Genomic DNA, 22521 nt, shown 5'->3' on the forward strand with positions numbered 1-22521 from the left:
ACTGGGAAGAAAAAGAGTGGGGTTTTGACAACATGCAAGGAGTTCTGAGTGGCATCCATCGAAAGAAAAGCCACACCCCCAAATGAAATAATAGATACTCTAATAGGGAAAAGATACTTAATTTTACTTGCTAAAGTGAATTTTTGGCTGATTTAATATTCTTTTGTATTGCATTTTGAAGGACAGACCCTGGATTTAAAGAACATTCCTCCATAGGAAGATGATATTATTTAGGTAAAAATCATCATCACTGCCTTTCATTAAATGCCCAGTATTAGCCAGTCATCTTGACAGATGCTTTATATACAGTGCCTACATTCTCAAAGTCTTAAAATATAGTTTGTCAAACTCAGCTGGCATATAAAAAACTTCAGTCTCCTATTCACAAGGTGGTAAATGTCAGAGCTAGACCAAAGCCCTGGTGTGAATTCATCCAGGGCATACACTGGCCTACCACTCCCAGCCTGAAGTCAACCTTGTGAACGTGTATTCACTTTGTCACTACTGCAAAATATATCTCAGCCAATTAGGTAAAAAAAAAAAAAAAAAAAAAGAAAGAAATATATGACCGGAGCAATAAAAATATCAAAATAAATGAGAGGTATGAATAATGACAGGAAGATATAATATCTGCTAACAATATGTAGTGTTGTTTAACTTCAAAAGATAGCAACCTAAAAGAAAAAGAAAAAAAAAAAGATGTCAGTCTCATGAAATTATGTGGCTCGGTCTTTTCCGATGGTAAGTATTTTAGAACAGAAGTTACTGAAGATGCCAAGTGTGGGTAGTAAAGAGAAGGGATATATGGGCGGGTTTTTTTTTTTTTTTTTTTTTACGGATATTGCATCGGCCAAGCTAAGTGTCTTTTTCGTTCTTTACCTTCCCCGTGTCACATCACTCCTGGGACACAGACTCATCTGTACGATTTGCACTGTCTAGACGACTCCAGGGCTTGGCGGGCTGTGGCCCTGCTCTGGAAGCCTTTCGTTAGAGACAGGAGCCCAGATGGGAACTATGAATGGAGGCTGACCACAGCAACATACAGTCACCTGGGCAGTCATGCAGCGACCCCCCCCCCCACTCTTCCGTCTATGCTGTCGGAGTGGCATCTCCACAAGAAAGTTCTCAAGGATGGGAGGGAGGGCATCGCAAGGAAGGGGTGTGGAAGAGCCCAAGGTCATAGATGAGGGCCAAGTGACAGTCCTGTATGAAACTGAGGGTGTTCTCCACCCCAGAACAGAGGGGGCACCAGAGATCCCACCCCTGCTGCCAGCCTTGAGAGGCCCTGTCGTTGGTGACAGGAAGAACAGTCCTCACTTCCTCTTGGGGCGCCTGAGGAGGTGCGTGACTTTGCTTCGGCAGCCGCCTTGGGCCAGGCAAGTGAGGAATCTTTCAGACCCGAGCACAAGTCAAGGTGAGGAACCTGACTAAAAAATGCCAGAACGCCCTCGCCCCCCAAAAGTGCCACCCCCACCTCATGCCACCCCATCCCTCATGTCCCCATTCCCTGCCCCCACTCCTCTGAGCCGAACCTCCCATTTTGATATGTTCCGCCATTCCCTACCCCCCCATTCCCTGCCCCCACTCCTCTCAGCCGAACCTCCCATTTTGGTATGTTCCGCCATTCCCTACCCCCCCAGCCCCCTCTTCCACCCCCACTCCCCAGCCCTAAACCCCGTCTCCACTCCCTACCCCCGAGCCCCCACTCCCCCTCTTCGAACCTCCCACTCCCTACCCCCCAGCCTCTACCACCCTCTCCCGCCCTCCTTTCCCCACCCCCCATCTCCCTTCCTCCCTACCCCCCCCGGCCCCACCCCCTCCTCTCCACTCCCTAACCCCCCAGCCTCCACCGCCTCCCGTGCCCCCCACTCACTACCCCTCAGCCTCCACCCCTCAGTCCTCCCGCCCCACAGCAGAGCAGTCAGGCTGAGGTAGATTTCTGCCTGGAGGGTCACAAGAAGGTGCAGGCTTTGGTGGGAGCTGCCAGTTCACCAGCGGGAATGGGGGAGTAGGGGGTTCCATTCTGACTAGAGGCTCTCGGGGGAACCAAGCATGGCAGTCAGGTGGGCGTGAGGCTTCCTTCAATATTTGAAGGATCAGGGAGCTGAAAGCCTTGATCTCGGGAAGGGTATCATATCTTGAAGGAAATCAAGGCTGCAGAACTCCCAGTTGAGATCTGAGGGGATCAACAATTCTACAACATCGAGGTGGCATAGAACTTACAGCAGCCAACAATCCTGGGGAGCTCTGGGGCAGGGGCACAGGCTTCTTCCCCACTACAGACACATAAGGTCAAGCCTTTCTTATCTTCAAAACAGAACCGAATCCAGCCTTCCTGGCCAGTGCACCTTCCCCAGCCTTATCTCTTTCCCTCCTAGTTGAGCTTCTTACTGGATTTATATGCACTCTTATAGCTTCTCTACTGCCCCCCCCCACCATTATCTCCTCAATCTCCAGTGATGTGGTATCTGCTGCCTGCCAGCCCTTCTTGAGACCACCAGTCAAGGTCATCAAAGGGCCCCTAGCTAGCAAACTGAACCAGCCCCTTCTGTGTCCAGTTCAGCAAGGAGAATGAAGCATCCACCCCTACCCCTTGGTTTCTGGGACACCACCCCATATGCGTGCACACATAACCTTCCTTTTTTTATCTGCTCCTTGCTTTTCAATGAGCAGGGGACAAGGGAAAGATGGAGGGGACCACTGAACATAAAAAGATAACAAAAAATCAGATCCCCACATTTGCATTCAGCACTTGCAGGTTCAGGGCAGGGTGGTCAGGCTAAGCCTTACTCTCATTTATTTATATTAAATCTCAGAGACAAGAGATATTTAGTGTGATGGTACAGCCACCAGTGAGCAGGAGGGAGGTGTACCAGGCACTAGCTAGAGACCAAGGGAGCACCCTGAATGAGAACTAAGGGCCAAAACAGCTCATGAAGGAGAGAGCTCCACGTAGATCTCAGGTGGATGCCCCTGACAGGGACAGGGAGTAAGGAACTACTACTTTACTTATTTCTCTGGGGTCTCTGGCTTTGGTTTGAGGTATCGACTTCACAGCAGTAGAATAGAGGAGGCCCAGGACCTGCCGAGGGTTGAGAAGATGATCCTGAAGTTAAACAGAGAAGACTCCTCCACGAGCCCAGAACAGAAGTTCCCCACTGGCAGCCTCTGATGTCACCCCAGTATACCCCAGGCGGGGCTGGCAGACAGCAGTGTAAGGTCCCCTTCCTCTATAGGGTTCTCAGAGGACAGGCTGATTAGAACAGGAACCTTGTGGGCCCGCGGAGCAGTGCCCTCGAGTAAACCCGCAGAAGCAGCTTCAGTTAAAGCCAAGGTAGAAACTCCCTACCGAAGGTGCTTACATCATCTCACTCTCTTTCCTCCAAGTGCTCACATCTCCTGAGCTCCTGTTCATACACCTGCCTGCTGCTTGTCACCATAGTGCATCATGCCTCGGAGTCAGAAGAGTAAGCTCCAGGCTTCTGAGAAACGCCGCCAGGCTCAAGCTGAGGCTCAGGCTGGTGAGAATGCTCAGGCCACAGCAGCAGTAGAAAAGGAGTCCACTCCCTCCTTTCCTCCTCAGTACGAAGATGCTGACCAGATTCTGTCTCCCGTTAGGGCAAGTAGCACTTCCCAGTGGTATCGAAGAGCACAAGCCACCACCTTTACTTCTGTAGGTGCTTCTTGGGCTAGATCTGATGCAGAGTACAACAACCAAGATTATGATACAGCAAATTCCTATGAGGCCGCCTACTACACTGAGAGTGTAGGTGAAGATTCTTTGACCAGGAAGCCTGGCCTGCTGGAGCAGTTCCTTCTGTACAAGTATAAAATGAAGCAACCCATTTTGAAGGAAGACATGCTGAAGATTATCGGCCATCATTACGAAGACCAGTTTCCTGAGATCCTCAAGAAAGCCTCTGAGCGCATTGAGATTGTCTTCGCAGTCGACCTGAAGGAAATCGACTCAACCAGACAATCGTATGACCTCATCAGCAAACTCAAACTCCCCAACAACGGGAGGGTGCGTGCTGGCAGGGGGTTACCCAAGACCGGTCTGCTGATGAATATCCTAGGAATGATCTTCATGAAGGGCAACTGCGCTGCTGAGGAAGACATCTGGAAGTTCCTGGGTATGATGCGTGTATATGCTGGGAGGAAGCACTTCATCTACGGAGAGCCCAGGAAGCTCATCACCAAAGACTTGGTGAGGCTGCAGTACCTAGAATACCGCCAGGTGTCTAACAGTGATCCTCCACGCTATGAGTTCCTGTGGGGTCTGAAAGCTCAAGCTGAAACCAGCAAGATGCAAGTCCTGGAATTTCTGGCAAAAGTCAACGATACCATCCCCAGTGCTTTCCCATCTTATTATGAAGAAGCTCTGCGAGATGAGGAGGAGAGAACCCAAGCCAGAGCTAGCGCTATTGCCAAAGTCATTGCATCTTCCAGGGCTATGCCCCAGAATATCTTTCCACCCTTAGTGAAACCTGAGTTTTGTTATTATCTAGATAAGAAAATATAACATCACAATAGGAATTATATTATTAGCAATATGAAAGAATCTCATGATAAAATAGTAAGGATAATGGAATGGAAAAAAATTAAACATGATTAATTCAGTTTTATTTGTTCATTTAGTCTTTAGTTTTACAAAATTAAAGGATTTATTCTTCGATTTTGTTAATTTGTTCAAGAAAGAAATTAAATCTCAAGAAACTGTAGTTTGTGTTTACTGGTTGTTTGCCACAGTGAATATCTGCTCATGGGTAGGCTCAGTGTTAGTACTTCAGATGCAAATATGAAGGAAATCCAGCCTTTACTCAGAATTTAAGAGCCTGTGAGCTCCACTCAGACAAGTGAGCATTGAAATAACCTCTGTGGCCCACAGGTCGAGTCAAAGGAATGAGTGAGGAGGAGGGTCATCTTTTTGAGATAATTATGTGGAAATTTCCTGAGCTATGCAGTTTGGGACTTTAGGAACCTGCCAGGCCTCAGTGGGATGTAATTCTCATTTACAGTATGTGGTGGGCTAGCTGAGATTGTGGAATTGGTGGGTAGAGGCCAGAACCCCTCAACGGTATACTTGATAACTGTGAGACATCACCCTGTGTTAGTCTGTCTGGCCCCTATAACAACATACCATGGACCTGATGACGTAAACAACAGACATTTTCACAGTTAAGGAGGCTGGGAAGTTTACAAACAAGGTGCCAGCAGACTCGATTTCTTGTGAGAGGCCTTTTCCTACCTTACAGATGGCCACCTTCTCCATGTGTCCTCACATAGTACAGAGAGAAAGTTCTGGTTTCTCTTGCTCTTAGGAGAACACTAATCCCATCATGAGGATGCTATCCTCATGACCTCATCTAAACCAAATTATCTCCCAAAGATTCTACCTCCAATTACCTTCACACTAGGTGTTAGGGCTTCAACATAGGCATTTGGTGAAAAGGGACAAAAGCAGTCAGTCTATATAACAAAACTGGTGCTAGGAGTTACTGTGGGATTGTGGGTCAACCAAAGAGAAATCATCACCTGGGGCAGGAAAGGAAGGTGTCCTTTGTTCCTATTCCAGTGCAGATGAATGCAGCATGCAAATTAGATGATCTATACATGACATCCTTGTGGACTTTCTCAGAAATAAGGGTGATACCCCCTTCAGGCAAGATGCCACAGTGCCGGCACTGCTTGCCCCAAGCTGGGAGAGCCAGAGCCTGCTTCATTAAAAGGGTGTTTTAATTAGATTATCTTGGATGTAATTTGGCAAACTCTGAGCAAGGGCTGGCTTTTGATGAGGGTGTATTGAATGTTAACAGAGGTCATTTGATTGGAAGGGCACCTGGAAGGGATGGGAGGACTTGTACCTTGACACCAATTCTAGGAACTTGAGTTACAACCAGCTGAGAAAGAAAACTCCATGCCTAAATTAAATGAAAATGTTCTAATGGGGAAAATTTACTTACTTTTACTAGCTAGGCTAATTTTTTTTTTTTTTGGGTTGATTTGGTGTTCTTTATCCAAGAATACCACATATTCTCTGACACTTCCTGGAAAACAACAACAACGACAACAACAAGGGAGGTGGGTGGTATCATTTGGGATTGAAATAATATTAATTGCTATTCTTTAAATATTGGGTAATATTTTCCAGTCATCTTGTCATGTGGTTACATATATACATTCCAAATAATGGAGCTTATCAAACTCACTTGGTGATGAAGAACTTGCAATTTTTTTCAAGTTCACAAGAATGGTCACTAGCAGAGCTGGGACTAGACGTCTGGTTTGAATTTGCCTAAAGGTAACATGGTTCTCCTCTCAACCCAAGGCCAACCTACTGTCTCTTAATTTACTTATACACTCACTATTCCAAATATATCTCAGGCAGTACAAAGGCACTTGAAACCAAAATACTAAAAGCAGGCCTATTGAAGGGAAGGTAGATATGAAAATAAATAATAATTTTGGGATTGTCTTTGAGTTTCCTTTTCCTAGGATCCTACTGAGAGCTAACTCTGCCCTGGACCTGGTATTTTGTCCGGTTCCAGCACCTTCTATTATTACAGAGCCCTTCATTTGAGACTTCCCCAGGATGCCCTCCCAACTCTGGAACCTGACCAGCTGACAAGTCCTTCCTTATGGCCTCCTCTGATAGCTGCACTCTATTCTTAGTGGAGCTGAAAACCTGTATCACCTCCTTTTGTCTGAACTTAGAGCATTTCAAGTCTCTAATGGTCACTTGCTTCACCATGGATATATATCATCTTTATATACCTGTTTATGTGGTAGTATGGAGATCTTCAGTTCTCTCTCCCTCAGCACACCTGAGACTGACTTCTTCAAATGTTAAACCTTTTAATAAATGGTTTAAATACCTTCTGAATATAAATTTATGAATCATTTTCTTCATACATTTGTTAACATGTATCAAGTTTACAAGTAGGAGTTTTTATATTTTGTGAATCAAATTGGAAAACCTTCCCAATTATTTTGAATCCAGAATAGGACAGGCATTGGTATTACTTTGGAAATATAAAATAACTCAGTAAGAAAATTATTTGGGTCAATAAAAAGAGCAGAATAAAGTAAAAGATTATCAATTCCCATCTTATCTCATTTAGCCTATTGTTCAGTAAAATTTAATAACACATACCTGGATTTGCTTAGTTTACTTAAGCATTTATAAGAAATTAAATCTTAATAAGTTGGAAAATATGCTCACTGGCTCATTTATTCCCTTAATATTAATCAAGCATCTACTTTTGGAAATATACTGTGCTACTGCTGGAGATGCCATGATTTTTTGGGGGGAGATGTCTAGGAGTAGATATAAATAAATAAATAAATCTTAAAAAATCTTAGATATAAAAAAAACTTAGATACAAATAAATAAATAAATCTTAAAAAGGGGAGGGAGGGGTGCCTGGGTGGCTCATTCGATTAAGCCTCCAACTCTTGATTTACACTGAGGTCATCATCTCAGGGTTGTGGGATTGAGCCCTGCATTGAGCTCTGTGCTCAGCAGGGATTCTGCTTCTGTCTTTCTCTCCCTTTGCCCTCTCCCCCATCACATGCTCTCTCTCTGTAAAATAAATAAATCTTTATTTTTTTTTTTTTATTTTTTTTTTTATTTTTTTTTTATTTTTTTTTTTTTGTTTTTTTTTATTTTTTTATTTATTTTTTTTATTTTTTATTTTTTTTTTCTTTATTTTTTTTAAAAAAAGATTTTATTTATTTATTCATTAGAGACACACACACACACACAGAGGCAGAGACACAGGCAGAGGGAGAAGCAGGCTCCATGCAGGGAGCCCGACGTGGGACTTGATCCCGGGTCTTCAGGATCACACCCTGGGCTGAAGGCGGTGCTAAACCACTGAGCCAACTGGGCCGCCCAATAAATATATCTTTAAAAAAATAGAAAGTGAGGATGCCAGCGTCAAGATGAGTGCAGTGAGGTGGTAGGTAGGAGCAAATGTTGCAAGTATGTTTGGGAAACTGCATGTTTTTCAGTGTGATTGAAGTCTAGGTTTAGCAATGTGGGTTAAAGACTGTGGGAGGAGCCAGTTCTTCACAGGATGTGCTGAAGGACTGAGAGACTTAAGCTCGGCATGTAAATGACTTTTGAAGCCTGGGTAAACTACAAAGAAACTTTCCATTGACAGAGGTAAGGCACGTGTTCTGGGCCCCTTTTCACTGCATTTGAATACAGTATGCAAAGTCCTATATCTCATGCCCATACAAAAATCCGCACAATTTTTGATAAGTTGTCTTATCATTTCATTTCATTGAAGGTATTATTTATTTATTTATCCATTCATTCATTCATGAGAGACAGAGGGAGGGGGTAGAGGGAGAAGCAGCCTCTGTGCAGGAGCCTGACGTGGGACTCCGATCCCGGGTCCCCAGGATCATGCCCTGGGCTGAAGGCGGCAGTAAACTGCTGAGCCACTGAAGATATATATATATATTTTTTAATTTCTCTTGAGTTTTCTTTTTATACTCGTGTAATTTATTAGTGTCGTATTTAATCTTCATGCTTTGAGGATTTTCCAGTCATCGTTTTGTTTGTGATTTCAAGTTTAATTCCATTATTGTCTGAGATAGAAACTACATGATTTCCATTTTAGAAATATTTCTTAGATGTGCTTTATGGCCCAGAATGTGGTTAATCTCGGTGAGTGCCCCATGTGAGCTTGACAAGAATGTGTATTCTGCAGTTGGATGAAGTAGTCCGTAGATGTTAATCATATCCTGTTAACTTATCATGTTAATGAGTTCAACTATGTCCCTACTAATTTTCTGCCTGCTAGATCTTTTCATTTCTAATATGTAAAGTTGTAGAAGTCTCTAATATAATGGATTCATCTACTTTTTCTTCTAATTTTTGTCTCATACATTTTGATATTCTGTTTTTAGGCACATCCTTATTAAGTACTGTTATGTAATCTAAGAGAGTTAGCATTTATTATGTAATGCCCTTCTCTAACCCTGGTAACTCCCCTCGATCTGAACTTTGCTCTGTGTGAAATTAACACACCTACTCCCGTTTTCCTTTGGTTAATAAGATCATGGTATATCTTTCTTCATCTCTTAATTTTTAATCCATGCCAGTTCTGCCCCTCAAGAACCCAGGAACACAGGCTCATCCTCAGCTTCTCTGGGCTTCAGTTTTCTCATCTGCAAACAGACTCAACACTTCCTCCCCGGGATTCCTAGGAAGAGCACACACCCAGCATCAGATCTGACAACTAAGTGCTGAGGCTTCACTTAATAAATGTGTGGTCTTCTGCCCAGGCAGATGCCCAGTTCACTCAACACATATTTATATTTAATTATATCTATTTTTAATATTTATATTTAACATGAATTTGTTGTAAACAACATGTAGTTGAGATTTGTTTCCTGATTCATACAGCTCTTCTTTTAATTGGTATTTTCAGATTGCTGATATTGAAAATTATTATTGAAATGACTAGATTAATATCTACCCTATTTGTTACTGTTTTCTATTTGTTGACCCTTTTCTATTTTCCTATTTTTGACTTATGCTCTTTTTTTCTGCCTTTTGTGATTTTTTAAGGTTAATGAACTTAATTGGGGGAATCATTTCACAAGGTATATGTATGTATACTAAGACATCAATTATACACATTAAATAAATACAATGTGTATTTGTCATTCATACCTCAGTAAAACTGGAAAATATTTTTTTAAAAACATTTTATTTATTCATTCATGAGAGACAGAGAGAGAGAGAGAGGCAGAGACACAGGCAGAGAGAGAAGCAGGCTCCATGCAGGGAGCCCGACATGGGACTCCATCCTAGGATCCTGGGATCACATGCTGAGCCAAACAAAGGCAGAAGCTCAGCCACTGAGCCACCCCAGTGCCCCAACACATAGCATTTCTAAATATTTTTTATAAGATCATAAATTCTTTACTGTGACTTATTTTTGTCATCTTTTAAAACTTTTCCCCAGACACAATAAATGCACAGCTAAGTGGTTTGCAAAATGTCACATAGAAGTAGTAATGACATTAATGTTATAAATTTTATCCATAATGACATAGCCTAAAAAATCATGAACTCATTCATTTTCCTTAGGCATGGATGGGAACAGTTACAGTGTGACCACAGACAGGTTATACAACAAAAGTAACCTCTACACAATGTAACTTATATATAATTATTAGAAAATACAACATTTTGAAATATTGATTTCAAAAAAACTACTTTGGTACCTTGAGGTTTATGCATGCATGCCAGATAATAAAATAGTAATGCCCATTCTTACAAAGAATTCATATAATGAATACTGATGGGGTTCTCATAAGAATTAATATATACAATTGCTTTCACTTCATGAAAAGCAGTTTGTGAAAAGTGATATTTAAAGAACTATGCTAAAATACTGCATGGGTCCAAGCCACTTGCTAGGAGACAATACTGCTCTTAAAACAGTATTTGGAAATTTAAAAGTTTGGCATATAAGTATTGTTGGAATAGTTCACATTATACTAAGATTATTTTTTTAAATTAAATGTGACTAGTTCATGATATGGTCCAGTGGTGTATAAAATTTCTTCAAGAGAAATAATGTCTTTGGAACAGTGTAAGACACAGAAGCTAAAATTTCCTCCTTTGCCTGTCACTCATGTGATCATACTTATTAAATAGACTTTCAGACCTTCAAAATACTTTTTTTTCTAGCTTTTACAAATGGGGAATTGTGTATCTGGCAAGTAAGATTTAATCATTTTTTGATTTGTGGTTTGTCTAGCATAAATTCTTATATGTAGTGAGGTGGGAATTCTTTAAATAATTATAGCAGAATAAGAATAAGTGAATTCCTTAATTTAATAAAAGCTTTAAAATAAATGTCACATTATTCTTTACAAAGTAAAAGTACTGCATTACAAAGGTCGTGCATTACACAAGTTATCATTTTTATCAGACCATACCAAACACAGAGTACAAATATTATTTATGTAGATTGTAATGATTATGCTTAATTGTAATTCGGCTAAAATTTTATCTGATCATTTAGCCTGATAATAAAAAGCATTAAGTGGCAAAAATAACAAAGGAAAGGATGACTTATGATCTTTTTTGTATTGACTTTGCTGTGATATTTTGAAAATAACAGAAAATTATTCAAAATAATTTAATGAAATTCTTATTAAAAAGTGGTCCCGATAGACCTCAAAGTGCTGATACTTAATATTAACAAAGGATATTAAATGATATAAATTTCCCTTGGAAGGATACCTCTGAGTATTCTGTACAGTACCAAGCATACTATCAATATTCAATAAATGTTTGAAAATAGACACATCAATTGATTAATTGCATAACACATTCAATTTTGGTTGGCATTACTATACTGAATCATATTCCAATGGAAATAAGTTAGTCCTGGATGGGATTTGTGTTCATTCCTTTAACCAAAATATCAACTTAATCATGAAATTCCATTATCCTTCCAAGCCAGGTAATAGAAAAAATACTATGCAGAGCAAATGACTAAAACACTTTTGAACTTTCACAACAGATATCCATAGAATGTGAGAAGTGTAAGGGACCAAAAAGGTACTAGAAAGTGGTTACATTTTAAATTGCCTCTTTGACTTGGTGTATTCTATAAAATAAAGCTATATGGTAATGACAAAAACCCATTCAACAAACTAAAGAAACAAATCATTTAGAAATTATAGCTCTGGACTGTGAAGTCAGTGTTCAGGTAACAAAACTGATGTTAAAAAAAGCTTTCAATATGAGACAAAAGTAATGACTATTTATATCAATTCCACTTATTGCATTAGAGTATCTCGTTCTAAAATGCCAAAGAGGTTTCTGTGATGGACATTACTTTCTTCTCCTCTTTTAAAGTGAAGGGGAGCAAAATTTGCCATACCAAAACTTGTCTCTTGGTCAAGATTATTTTGAGCAGATTACTTTTTATGAAATTCAGACAAAGCAGCAGCTCTGAAAATTGATCTAAAGCTACCCTTTTTGTAATAGATATTTACAAGGGAAATCTCCATTTGTAAGGATGTCTCCCTTTCTGTACTTGGAAGAGACAGAGGATTCTAAATCTCTAGAAACTCTTTATCATTGGAGAACGTGAGGATGTAAATTGGCCTAACAACCATAACCTTTATTACTGTTCTTTTCTTTGTAACCTCCCATAACAGGCTTCCCCTCCTCCACTCTTCACAACGTGTTCTTTTGTCTTTAGCTGGAAAAGTCACTTATGGTGGTGACTTGAGCCATTCAGAAGAAGAGTTAATTCAGTTTTCCTGGGTATCTCCCATGTATACATGAGGTACACATTTATCAAACTTTTTAAAATATTAAGTTATCAAACTTAATTTTTCTCCTATTTATCTTTTTTTTTCTCCTGTTACTATTTCATTTGGGTTCTCAGCTAAGAACATAGAAGGACAGAAAGAAAGTCACTTTTCCTCCCCTGCAAAGGCATATTTTTTAAAACATACATTTCATCGCATACTTCATTTTGCTCATTTTGTTTTACTGCTTTGGAAGCACTATTACCATTTTGGAAATAGTATTTAATTACTAGTGTGGAGGCTGAGAAAATTAAGGCCATTCCACCTTAAGTTCAGTGTTAGCACTGAAGTACAGCCATCTCAGGCCCCTATGAATAAGAGCTGAACTTTACCTTACTTCAGTTACAGGAAAAAACCACTTAACATCCTTGAAAGCCCCATATCAGAATGAAAACAGAGCTTAAGAAATTCCTCCACCCCTTCTGGAGGTCCCCTAGACCAGCCCATAAAAACCCAGCTGGAACCCACCTCAGGGGTCCAAGTTCCTGCTCCACTGTGTTGGATCTACTTGGACCCAAGCTGGAGCTTGCTAATAAACCCTCGTTTGCTTGCATCTGCATCAGCTCTTTGGTGGTTTCTTGGATTTGCAATCTTGGGCACAACACTAGTTATCGTATAAATTGCCAAGTGCAAAAAAAAGTCCACACAAACTGCTTTGTCCAGTCTGGCAATTGAAAGACTGTAATCAAGATGGATGATAAAAGAATTCCTTGCCAATTTGAATGCCTTTAATGTCTTTTTGTTGTCTGATTGCTGAGGCTAGGACTTCCAGTACTATGTTGAATAGCAGTGGTGAGAGTGGACATCCCTGTCTTGTTCCTGATCTTAGGGGAAAGGCTCCCAGTGCTTCCCCATTGAGAATGATATTTGCTGTGGGCTTTTCGTAGATGGCTTTTAAGATGTTGAGGAATGTTCCCTCTATCCCTACACTCTGAAGAGTTTTGATCAGGAATGGATGCTGTATTTTGTCAAATGCTTTCTCTGCATCTAATGAGAGGATCATATGGTTCTTGGTTTTTCTCTTGCTGATACGATGTGAGACAAGATTCCATCAAAATCCTAGAGGAGAACACAGGCAATACCCTTTTTGAACTTGGCCACAGTAACTTCTTGCAAGATACATCCACAAAGGCAAAAGAAACAGAAGCAAAAATGAACTATTGGGACTTCATCATAAGAAGCTTTTGCACAGCAAAGGATACAGTCAACAAAACTCAAAGACAACCTACAGAATGGGAGAAGATATTTGCAAATGATGTATCAGATAAAGGGCTAGTTTCCAAGATCTATAAAGAACTTATTAAACTCAACACCAAGGAAACAAACAATCCAATCATGAAATGGGCAAAAGACATGAAGAGAAATCTCACAGAGGAAGACATAGACATGGCCAACAGGCACATGAGAAAATGCGCCGCATCACTTGCCATCAGGGAAATACGAATCAAAACCACAATGAGATACCACCTCACACCAGTGAGAATGGGGAAAATTAACAAGGCAGGAAACCACAAATATTGGAGAGGATGTGGAGAAAGGGGAACCCTCTTGCACTGTTGGTGGGAATGTGAACTGGTGCAGCCACTCTGGAAAACTGTGTGGAGGTTCCTCAAAGAGTTAAAAATAGACCTGCCATGCACCCAGCAATTGCACTGCTGGGGATTTACCCCAAAGATACAGATGCAATGAAACGCCGAGACACCTGCACCCCAATGTGAAGAACACCCCCCCCCCCCCCCCCCGCCGTGAGTGGGACCAGGCCTAATCCAGAGGCAGCCCATCCCTGCGCCTCCCTGGAATTTAAGCAACAAAAAATATTCTGGTTGTCTGAGATAAGAAAACCATTCCCCCCCACGCCCTGACTGAAATGTCCCTGAACAGGTTCATGTTGACCTTCTGAGAAATCAACCTGGATGCTATGCGACTCCCCCAGTTTCTTTGCCTTTAAGCGGTCTTTTTGCCTTTAAAAGACGCCTGTAATTGCTAATCGGGGCTCTCTGCCACCTCGGAGGCGGAGAGCCCGTTTGCGCAAACGTCCAATAAACCCTCTTACTAGTTGCATCTGCCTGTCTGGGGTCTGAGTCTCTGGGGCGTCCACCGGGACACGTTGGCACCCGTGAGCCAGGGTCTAACAGATGTTTCTAGCAGCAATGTCCACAAGAGCCAAACTGTGGAAGGAGCCTCGGTGTCCATGGAAAGATGAATGGATAAAGACGCTGTGGTCTATGTATACAATGGAATATTCCTCAGCCATTAGAAATGACAAATACCCACCATTTGCTTCAACGTGGATGGAACTGGAGGGTATTATGCTGAGTGAAGTAAGTCAATCGGAGAAGGACAAACATTATATGGTCTCATTCATTTGGGGAATATAAAAAATAGTGAAAGGGAATAGAAGGAAAGGGAGAAGAAATGGGTAGGAAATATCAGAAAGGGAGACAGAACATAAAGACTCCTAACTCTGGGAAACGAACTAGGGGTGGTGGAAGGGGAGGAGGGCGGGGGGTGGGGGGGAATGGGTGACGGGCACTGACGGGGGCACTTGACGGGATGAGCACTGGATGTTATTCTGTATGTTGGCAAATTGAACACCAATAAAAAATAAATTTATTATTAGAAAAATAAAAGAATTCCAAGATATTTTTTTAACCACCAAAATAAAGATAACAAGAGGAAAGTATGAATCCTCATTTTATTGCTGATTTCTGGGATAACAATGCTAACAGACTATTTAAAAAGGGAACTAACAACAAGAAAAGGGAACTAAAAAAAAGGAACTAACACAGCAGCTATATAAAGACACTATTGAAATGTGACATCAAGACAATCGTCATTAACATACGAAGAAAACCCACTAGAAACACGTTGCCACAGAGAAAACACAAGGAGTCATCAAATATTTTGTAATTAATGAAGAAAATATAACCAAACATCCAAATATTTGACTGATGACCCAGGACAGAAATACAATAAAGCAGGGGGAAAGAGACAAGAAAATGATAAGATGAAAATTAAGATGGCAAAGCTGAGGAACATCATTAGGATGAAAGAAACCATCATAGAAAGGAAGATGCATTTTAGAATGAACCCGAAGGAGTGCAGAACAAGTTTCCCAAAATGTGCCACTTTGGCATGTGGACTATCTTGAGCCAAAGGCAATCAAGACCCAACTGACTCAAGAAAAATTTTTACCTCTCCCTTAAACTAAAAGAATTTTTTTTGTTTAATTTTTTTTTCAAGTAGGCTCCATGCCCATAGTGGGGCTTGAACTCACAACCCCAAAATTAAGAGTTACATGCTTTACCTGGGAGCCAGGTGCCCCATACCTAAAAGAATTTAGATAGGAATACTGGCCTAGAAAGAGATTTATTACCAAGAGATAACTTTGTTATCTGAACGACCTATCTAGAGAGCAAGACAAAGTTCTAATTATCAAGCATCTGCTTTTTTTTTTTCTTTTTAAAATCATCAGACCTCCATCCCATTTCTTACCTGAAGAGGGTATATAACCTCAGTTGTCTGACTGACTAGTCTTTGAGTCCATATACTTAATGTGGCCCCCATCGACATGTAATTATATTTGCTTTACTACTGTTCATCTATCTTATGTTTTTAATTATTAGACCATCCAAAGAACCTAGAAGGATAGAAGACAAATTTTTTTCCTCCCCCGCAAATCCAATAGATAGTTTAGGAAGCACAATAAGGAATATTGAGGATATTAATGATAAAAGAGAACATGAATGAAACCTATGCCAATGTAAACCATGTCCAAATGGGTCAGTGATAAGTCCATTTTTGGCAGTGAGTGGTTTCAAATAACCACAGATGCTGTAGAGGCCACTTTTAGGCAGCAGGCCTGAGCAATGGAGTCCTGAGTAAGGTGAAAGGGCCCATAGCCAGCCACTAAGCTGAACACAAACAGGTTTATTAGGTGACCTACCTCAAAATACCCATAGGCCCTAGCTGACCAATGGTCTACTTACAATCGGGCACAAGTACCAAAAAAGGGAAATAACATATGATTCTATACCTCCTCACTCCCCCATTAACTAGAGTTCCCCCCCACTGCCTCCTGGCAAAAAGTCTCTCCTTTATTGTCCTGCAGCTGCTCCCTAGCAGTGTATTCAATAAACTTCAATCTCCTTTGTTTTTGCCTTGGGTAAATTTTTTCACTACCTGTGCTACTGGCCTCTACCAGATCCGGTTACTCCTCAGATGCAATACAGTATTGAAATATAAAAATTTGCATTTTGAAGGTTATTATATACCTAAGAACGAATGAGAATGAGTTGGTTAAAAAAAAGCATTGATTTACCTGGGTTATTGATATATTTAAATATCTTTGTACTTTTGATTTTATTAAATGTTGAAAAAGGTCATTTGAAATATATGATTATAATGGATATAGACATCTTATTTCTGGTGTAGCCTTTTTTTTTTTTTTTTTTTTTTACATTTTATCTTTTGTGTGGCCCTCCTCTTTTCCCTCTCCTCAAATCAGTAAATGCCCCCTTTTCTGCCTTCAAGATGACCAGGAAATCATAGTCTGCATCCTTACATGTCCTGTATAAATAGGTGTACATATCTATGTATATAAGGATAACATTTGTTACTACTGATTTAATTTTTTAAAAAATATTTCACTTATTAATGAGAGACACAGAGAGAAAGGCAGAGACCTAGGCAGAGGGAGAAGCAGGCTCCCTGTGGGGAACCCAATGCAGGACTCAATCCCAGGACCCTGGGATCACAACCTGAGCCAAAAGCAGACACACTCAACCACTGAGCCACCCAGGTGCCCATTACTACTGATTTTTTTTTAACAGTGTCATTAAATTGTACACATGTCTGGATCTTGGTATCTCAATACCTCATGAAAAACACCCTAACACAACCAGTAAAGTTCTAATTCAGTATTTCAAATAACAATATAATAATTGAGAGTATGGATATGCCACAATGTATCCTGACATTTCTTGACGGAGATACACCATTGTTTTTTCAAGTTTGGGTTTTTTGTTTAGTTTTTTAAAAAATGCCGCAGCAATAAACTTTCACATGCATGTGTTCTTACGTGCTTTTACTTCTGTGGGATGGGATCCCCGAATGGGTACATGTATTTTTAATTTTAATGTATGTTGCCAAGTTACTTTCAGAAAGCTTTTAATGCATCAAAATTTCACTAGCAATTATGAGAGTAGCTGTTTCCTCATTTACCATCACCACAAGGTTGTAGCTCTTTCTAGTTTTAGCCATTTAAGAGATAGAATGGTATTACATTGTTACTCTCATTGGAATTTCCCCCACTGCTGGTGAATTTGAGCCTCTTTGCATATGTCTGTTGTCTCTTTGGATTTGCAACTCTGTGACCTATTTACATTTTTTTTTCCTACAGGATTGCATGTAACATTTTTCTATTTGTTATATCTATATACCATCTGTCTGATTTTTTGTTGACTTTTAAAATTCCCTTTTGTATTTTTATAAGTAGTCTAAATGGAAAGTTGGTATCTTTGCTACCAGTTAAAAACAGTTATGTTCAATATGTGCTAAATCCACATACATAAATAAATTTAGTGGGGGAGAGGGGAGAAACCCAGTTGCTTTGCTCTTAAAATTACAGCTTCTACCATTGGTGTAGTTTTGAATATATCAGTCTATATGAATCCGAAAAGTTGATTTTCGGATAAATGAATAAAATAAAGTAATAACAGGCAGATTTTGTTACAAATTAATCTACTGTTGACTGACTTTAAAAATATATATATTCAATAAGCAAACATATGCAATGCCATGTTAACTAGATGCAATGGGAAATTATTCAAATAAGAGGACTGATACAGTTCTCAGGTAAAAGGAAAAGGGAGAAAAGCAGGGAAGGGGCAGTGTTTTGTTTTGTAGAACCAACAGTTCCAGCCAAGGAGACACCCAACTAGGTCTTTCACCTGATAGCCCCTTCCCAGGTGTGTCTGCCCTGATAGCTTCTGTGAGCCAGTTTGAGCTGGACTGGAGCTGAGGACAGGGGCAGAAGGCCCTTGAGGTGACCTGAAGTTACCTACAACTCACTGTAACACTCAGAATTCCACTCGTGGCTGGGGTTTTCCACCATCTTCTGAACATAGGATGTATTATGCACTAGCATGTAGCCATGCCAGGCACATGCACTGAAAGTGCCTTTGCAAGCTCCCTGCCCCTACTCTGTAAAACACTGAATAAAAACTTCTTGTACTAACTCCAGGTGGAGAGTGCTTTTAGCGTTATCTCCCTGTCTCTGTACTTGTAATAAGTAATCAAAATTCTTTGCTTTCAACACTTCCTTGGATATATTCAATGAGATGCACCCTAAGCAACAAACCCCTTCAGTTTGGTTACATTTAGTTTTTGCCAGTCACTGTTCAAGGCATTCTGCTAATTTACTCGTCAACCCTATGAGGCCAGCTATTACGTGTTGTATAAGGTACAAAAATGTCACAGACTTTTATGAGATCACTCTACTCACCGTATATCCTTAAGCTGATTGTATTAAAACAAAAAACAATATAGGAAAAAAATAATTCCTAGGGATAGTTTTGTTTTTCTCTTATTATGTGGAATGATTGGGAGTGATAGGTATTTATTTGCTACGAAGCATCGTTATTATATGATATCATTTTCTTTTTAGTCTCTTATGTCAAGGGAATGAATAATAGATTCTCCACATCTCCAGGGGGAATGCTGGAGTCTCTACTCTGATGACTGGATATTTCTTTAGTGTCTTTTATACCTTTCTCTCTGGTACTATAGAAATCAGGATGGCACCTGTAAACACTTCCCCAGGAAACTTTCTTCTTTGGACTAGATTTGTAAGTCAATAACAAAAGTAATTAAAGGTCAAATAATTTTTTTTCACCTTTTCTTTTTCCTTTTGTCTAAAGCCTTCAGAAAAGACCAAGAATTTTTTTCTTCGTTCACATTTAGCTTATAGACAAACTATTTGAATTTCTGTATGATTTTTATGAAAGCATAGATTTAGATGTATAAATTCCACAATTATAAATCTGGAAGGAGAGGCACCTGGGTGGCTCAGCTGGTTAAATGTTTAACTCTTGGTTTCTACTCAGGTCATGATCTCATGGGTGGTGGGATGGAGTCTTCAGGCTTCAAGCTCAGCGGGAGTCTCCTTTTGGATTCTCTCCCTGGATTCTCTCCCTCTGCCCTTCCCCCCCCCCCCCCTCTAAAATAAACAAGCCTTAAAAAGAAACCTGGAAGTAAATTATCAGGATCTTCTCATCTCCAGGTAGGAAAATAGACGCTTCATATCAAGAAAAATGTTTATATGTCCCCGTCTTTCTGCTATTTTCACCAGCATCTTCAAAGATAATGTCAATTAATCTGAATCACTATTATGTTGAAAGCCAGGAAGATGTCCTTGTCTCACTTGAATATTTATTAAAGCCAAATATCAGTATATTTTTGTTGCTTTTCTTGCTTGCTCTTGTATTTCAAAGTTTTGTGTGTGTGTGTGTGTGTGTGTGTGTTTATAGATTTTATTTATTTATTCATGAGAGACACACAGAGAGAGGCAGAGACACAGGCAGAGGGAGAAGCAGGCTCCATGCAGGGAGCCCGATGTGGGACTTGATCCTGGAACTCCAGGATCACGCCCTGGGCCGAAGACAGGCACTAAACCACTGAGCCACCCAGGGATCCCTGCTCTTGTATTTCAATTCTTTTATGTAATTCATAAATACAATTCATCATTACTTTTCTTTTGTCCCTATTGTTAGAAAATAAAATGATCTTCATTTTAATGTTTGCTATTTTTGGGGTATACCACTAAGGCCTGTATCCAAAAATATAACTAGTAGCCTAAAAGATCATATTCAAGGATGATATAAAATGTATTTTTCATCCTGAACACGTTCAAAGATTCAGTAAGAATAATCTTGATCTGTTCCCTTAAACATTTTTCAAAAGTGATTCCTTAGTTCTGATTCGTATATGATTTCATGAATCTTCATATACCGGGTACCAAGCACAAATTTTGATTAGTGTTTATATTTTCATTCTGTGGATGTTTTAAATTTTGCAACCTGAAGCCAAGTCATCAAATATATTTGTTCAAAATATGCACAATGTATTTTGGCTTCAATCCAATAAACTTCTTTCCATCCAAGTGTCTGCTTGCTTGTCACCGTCAGCCAGTTGTAGTCTCTATAGATCAGGTTTGGTTTGGCATCGTTCCACTTTTAGTTTAGGTTACACTCTAAATCTGAAGTGTGAATGGTACCTTCTGTTCTTTTACATCCTCCCTACTATAAATGTTAAAATTATTGTGTTTCAAATAAAAGAACAAAATCTGCTTTTTACCAATAAATCCATAAAGTTGCCAGATGGCTTTATCAGCATCTTCAGTCTACTCAAGTTGATGACTTATGGTTGAAGCATAAACACCAATTATATCTCCTGTTGTGAAAATATTCGGGATGGCCTACTCTCATCAGTACTGATCTATGCATACTAGATTCTCAGAAGGCTCTGATTTCATAATCAGCACCTGCTTTGTGTTCCACAAGGAATCCCAATTATGTAACAGTTTCCAAATGAAATCAGGCATATTATATATATTTTTAAAAGGAAATGTTAAAGAAACTTTAGAATTAAGTTCACAATAATAATTTTAATGTTCTTAGTGTAATTCATATATCTGATTACATTAGATCATATTTACTAATCAGGAAAAGCCTAATTTTCATAAATCAAATATTACAATAATTCCTTAAGTTCACCATTGTGCTATAGCTGATAACTTGCATTTATGATTCTATACTTGATTCTAGTTGGACATTTTCATTGCTTTAAAAATTACCCTATTTTTTCTTCTGTATTTTATTTATTTATTTTATTAAAGATTTTATTTATTTATTCATGATAGATACAGAGAGAGAGAGAGAGGCAGAGATACAGGCAGAGGGAGAAGCAGGCTCCATGCAGGAGCCTGACATGGGACTCGATCCCGGGTCTCCAGCATCACGCCCTGGGCCAAAGGCAGGCACCAAACCACTGAACCACTCAGGATCCTCTTCTTCTGTATTTTAAATTGCAAATGCACGTATAGTTATGCTACCTTCAAGTTAAAATCATTCCATTATTAATTGGTAAATAAAAATTTTTAAAAAGATTTTATTTATTTATTTGAGGGAGGGAAGGAGTGAGAGACCATTAACGGGGGGAGGGAAGGAGCAGAGGGAGAGGGAGAAGAGACTCCCCACTGAGCCCAAAGCAGGGCTAGATCCCAGGACTATGATTCAGTATTATGACCTGAGCTGAAGGCAGATGCTTAACCAACTGAGCCACTCAGGCATCCCAATTGGTAGATAAACTTTAACAGAATCAAATAAACATAGAGTAGAAAAAGGAATGGTAAGAGAAAATAAGATAGTCCAGAGAAAACAACAACAAAAGGAAAAATAAAACTTACTATAAGACATGAACACTGGGATGCCTGGGTGGCTCAGCGGTTCAGCATCTGCCTTTGGCTCAGGGCGTGATTCCAGAGTCCTGGGAATGAGTCCTGCATCAGGCTCCCTGTAGGGAGCCTGCTTCTCCCTCTGCCTATGTCTTTGCCTCTCTCTCTCTGTGTCTCTCACGAATAAATAAATAAAATCTTTCAAAAAAAAAAAAAAGACATGAAGACCAGCATCGGCATGGCAGGGAATAAATCCATTAGCATAAAAGACAGAAGAAAAGTACAAAAATGAGAACAAGAAGAGATGAATTGAAACAGGTAGTTTTGAACAAAAGAAAGTGAATAATGACTCTACAAAGTGTCAGTGTCCTTGAGGGGAGAAAAAAAACCCAGAAGAATTGGAGCAGAGGTGACTATATATAAGAGAAAAAAATCCCTGAGAAGACAGAACACTCCAACTTTCAGATCAAACAGTCCAGAAAAATTTCATTGAAGAGATATAACCAGAAGTATACAATTAACCAACAGGTACAAGAAAAGGTGCTCAATGTCACTAATCATTATGGAAATGCAAATCAAAACTGGAATATCACCACACACTTCTTAGAATGGCTATATCAAAATGAAGTGGTAAGTGTTGACAAGGATGTGGAGAAAATGGAACCCTTGTGCACTGTCAGTGAGAATGTAAATTGGTGCAGACACTATGGAAA

The 22521-nt window shown here is 39.8% G+C and overlaps 1 protein-coding gene across 1 annotated transcript; it reads left to right on the top strand.

The window, feature by feature from the left end:
- The first annotated feature begins 3448 nt into the window (after window positions 1-3448).
- On the top strand, window positions 3449-4522 carry LOC121482447 (melanoma-associated antigen B5-like). The gene has a single exon (XM_041740369.1). It carries the CDS (start codon window positions 3449-3451, stop codon window positions 4520-4522), a length of 1074 nt encoding a protein of 357 aa, XP_041596303.1.
- The last annotated feature ends 17999 nt before the right edge of the window (window positions 4523-22521 follow it).

The sequence above is a fragment of the Vulpes lagopus genome, chromosome X, assembly GCF_018345385.1.
Source record: "Vulpes lagopus strain Blue_001 chromosome X, ASM1834538v1, whole genome shotgun sequence".
In the NCBI taxonomy this organism is placed as follows: domain Eukaryota; kingdom Metazoa; phylum Chordata; class Mammalia; order Carnivora; family Canidae; genus Vulpes; species Vulpes lagopus.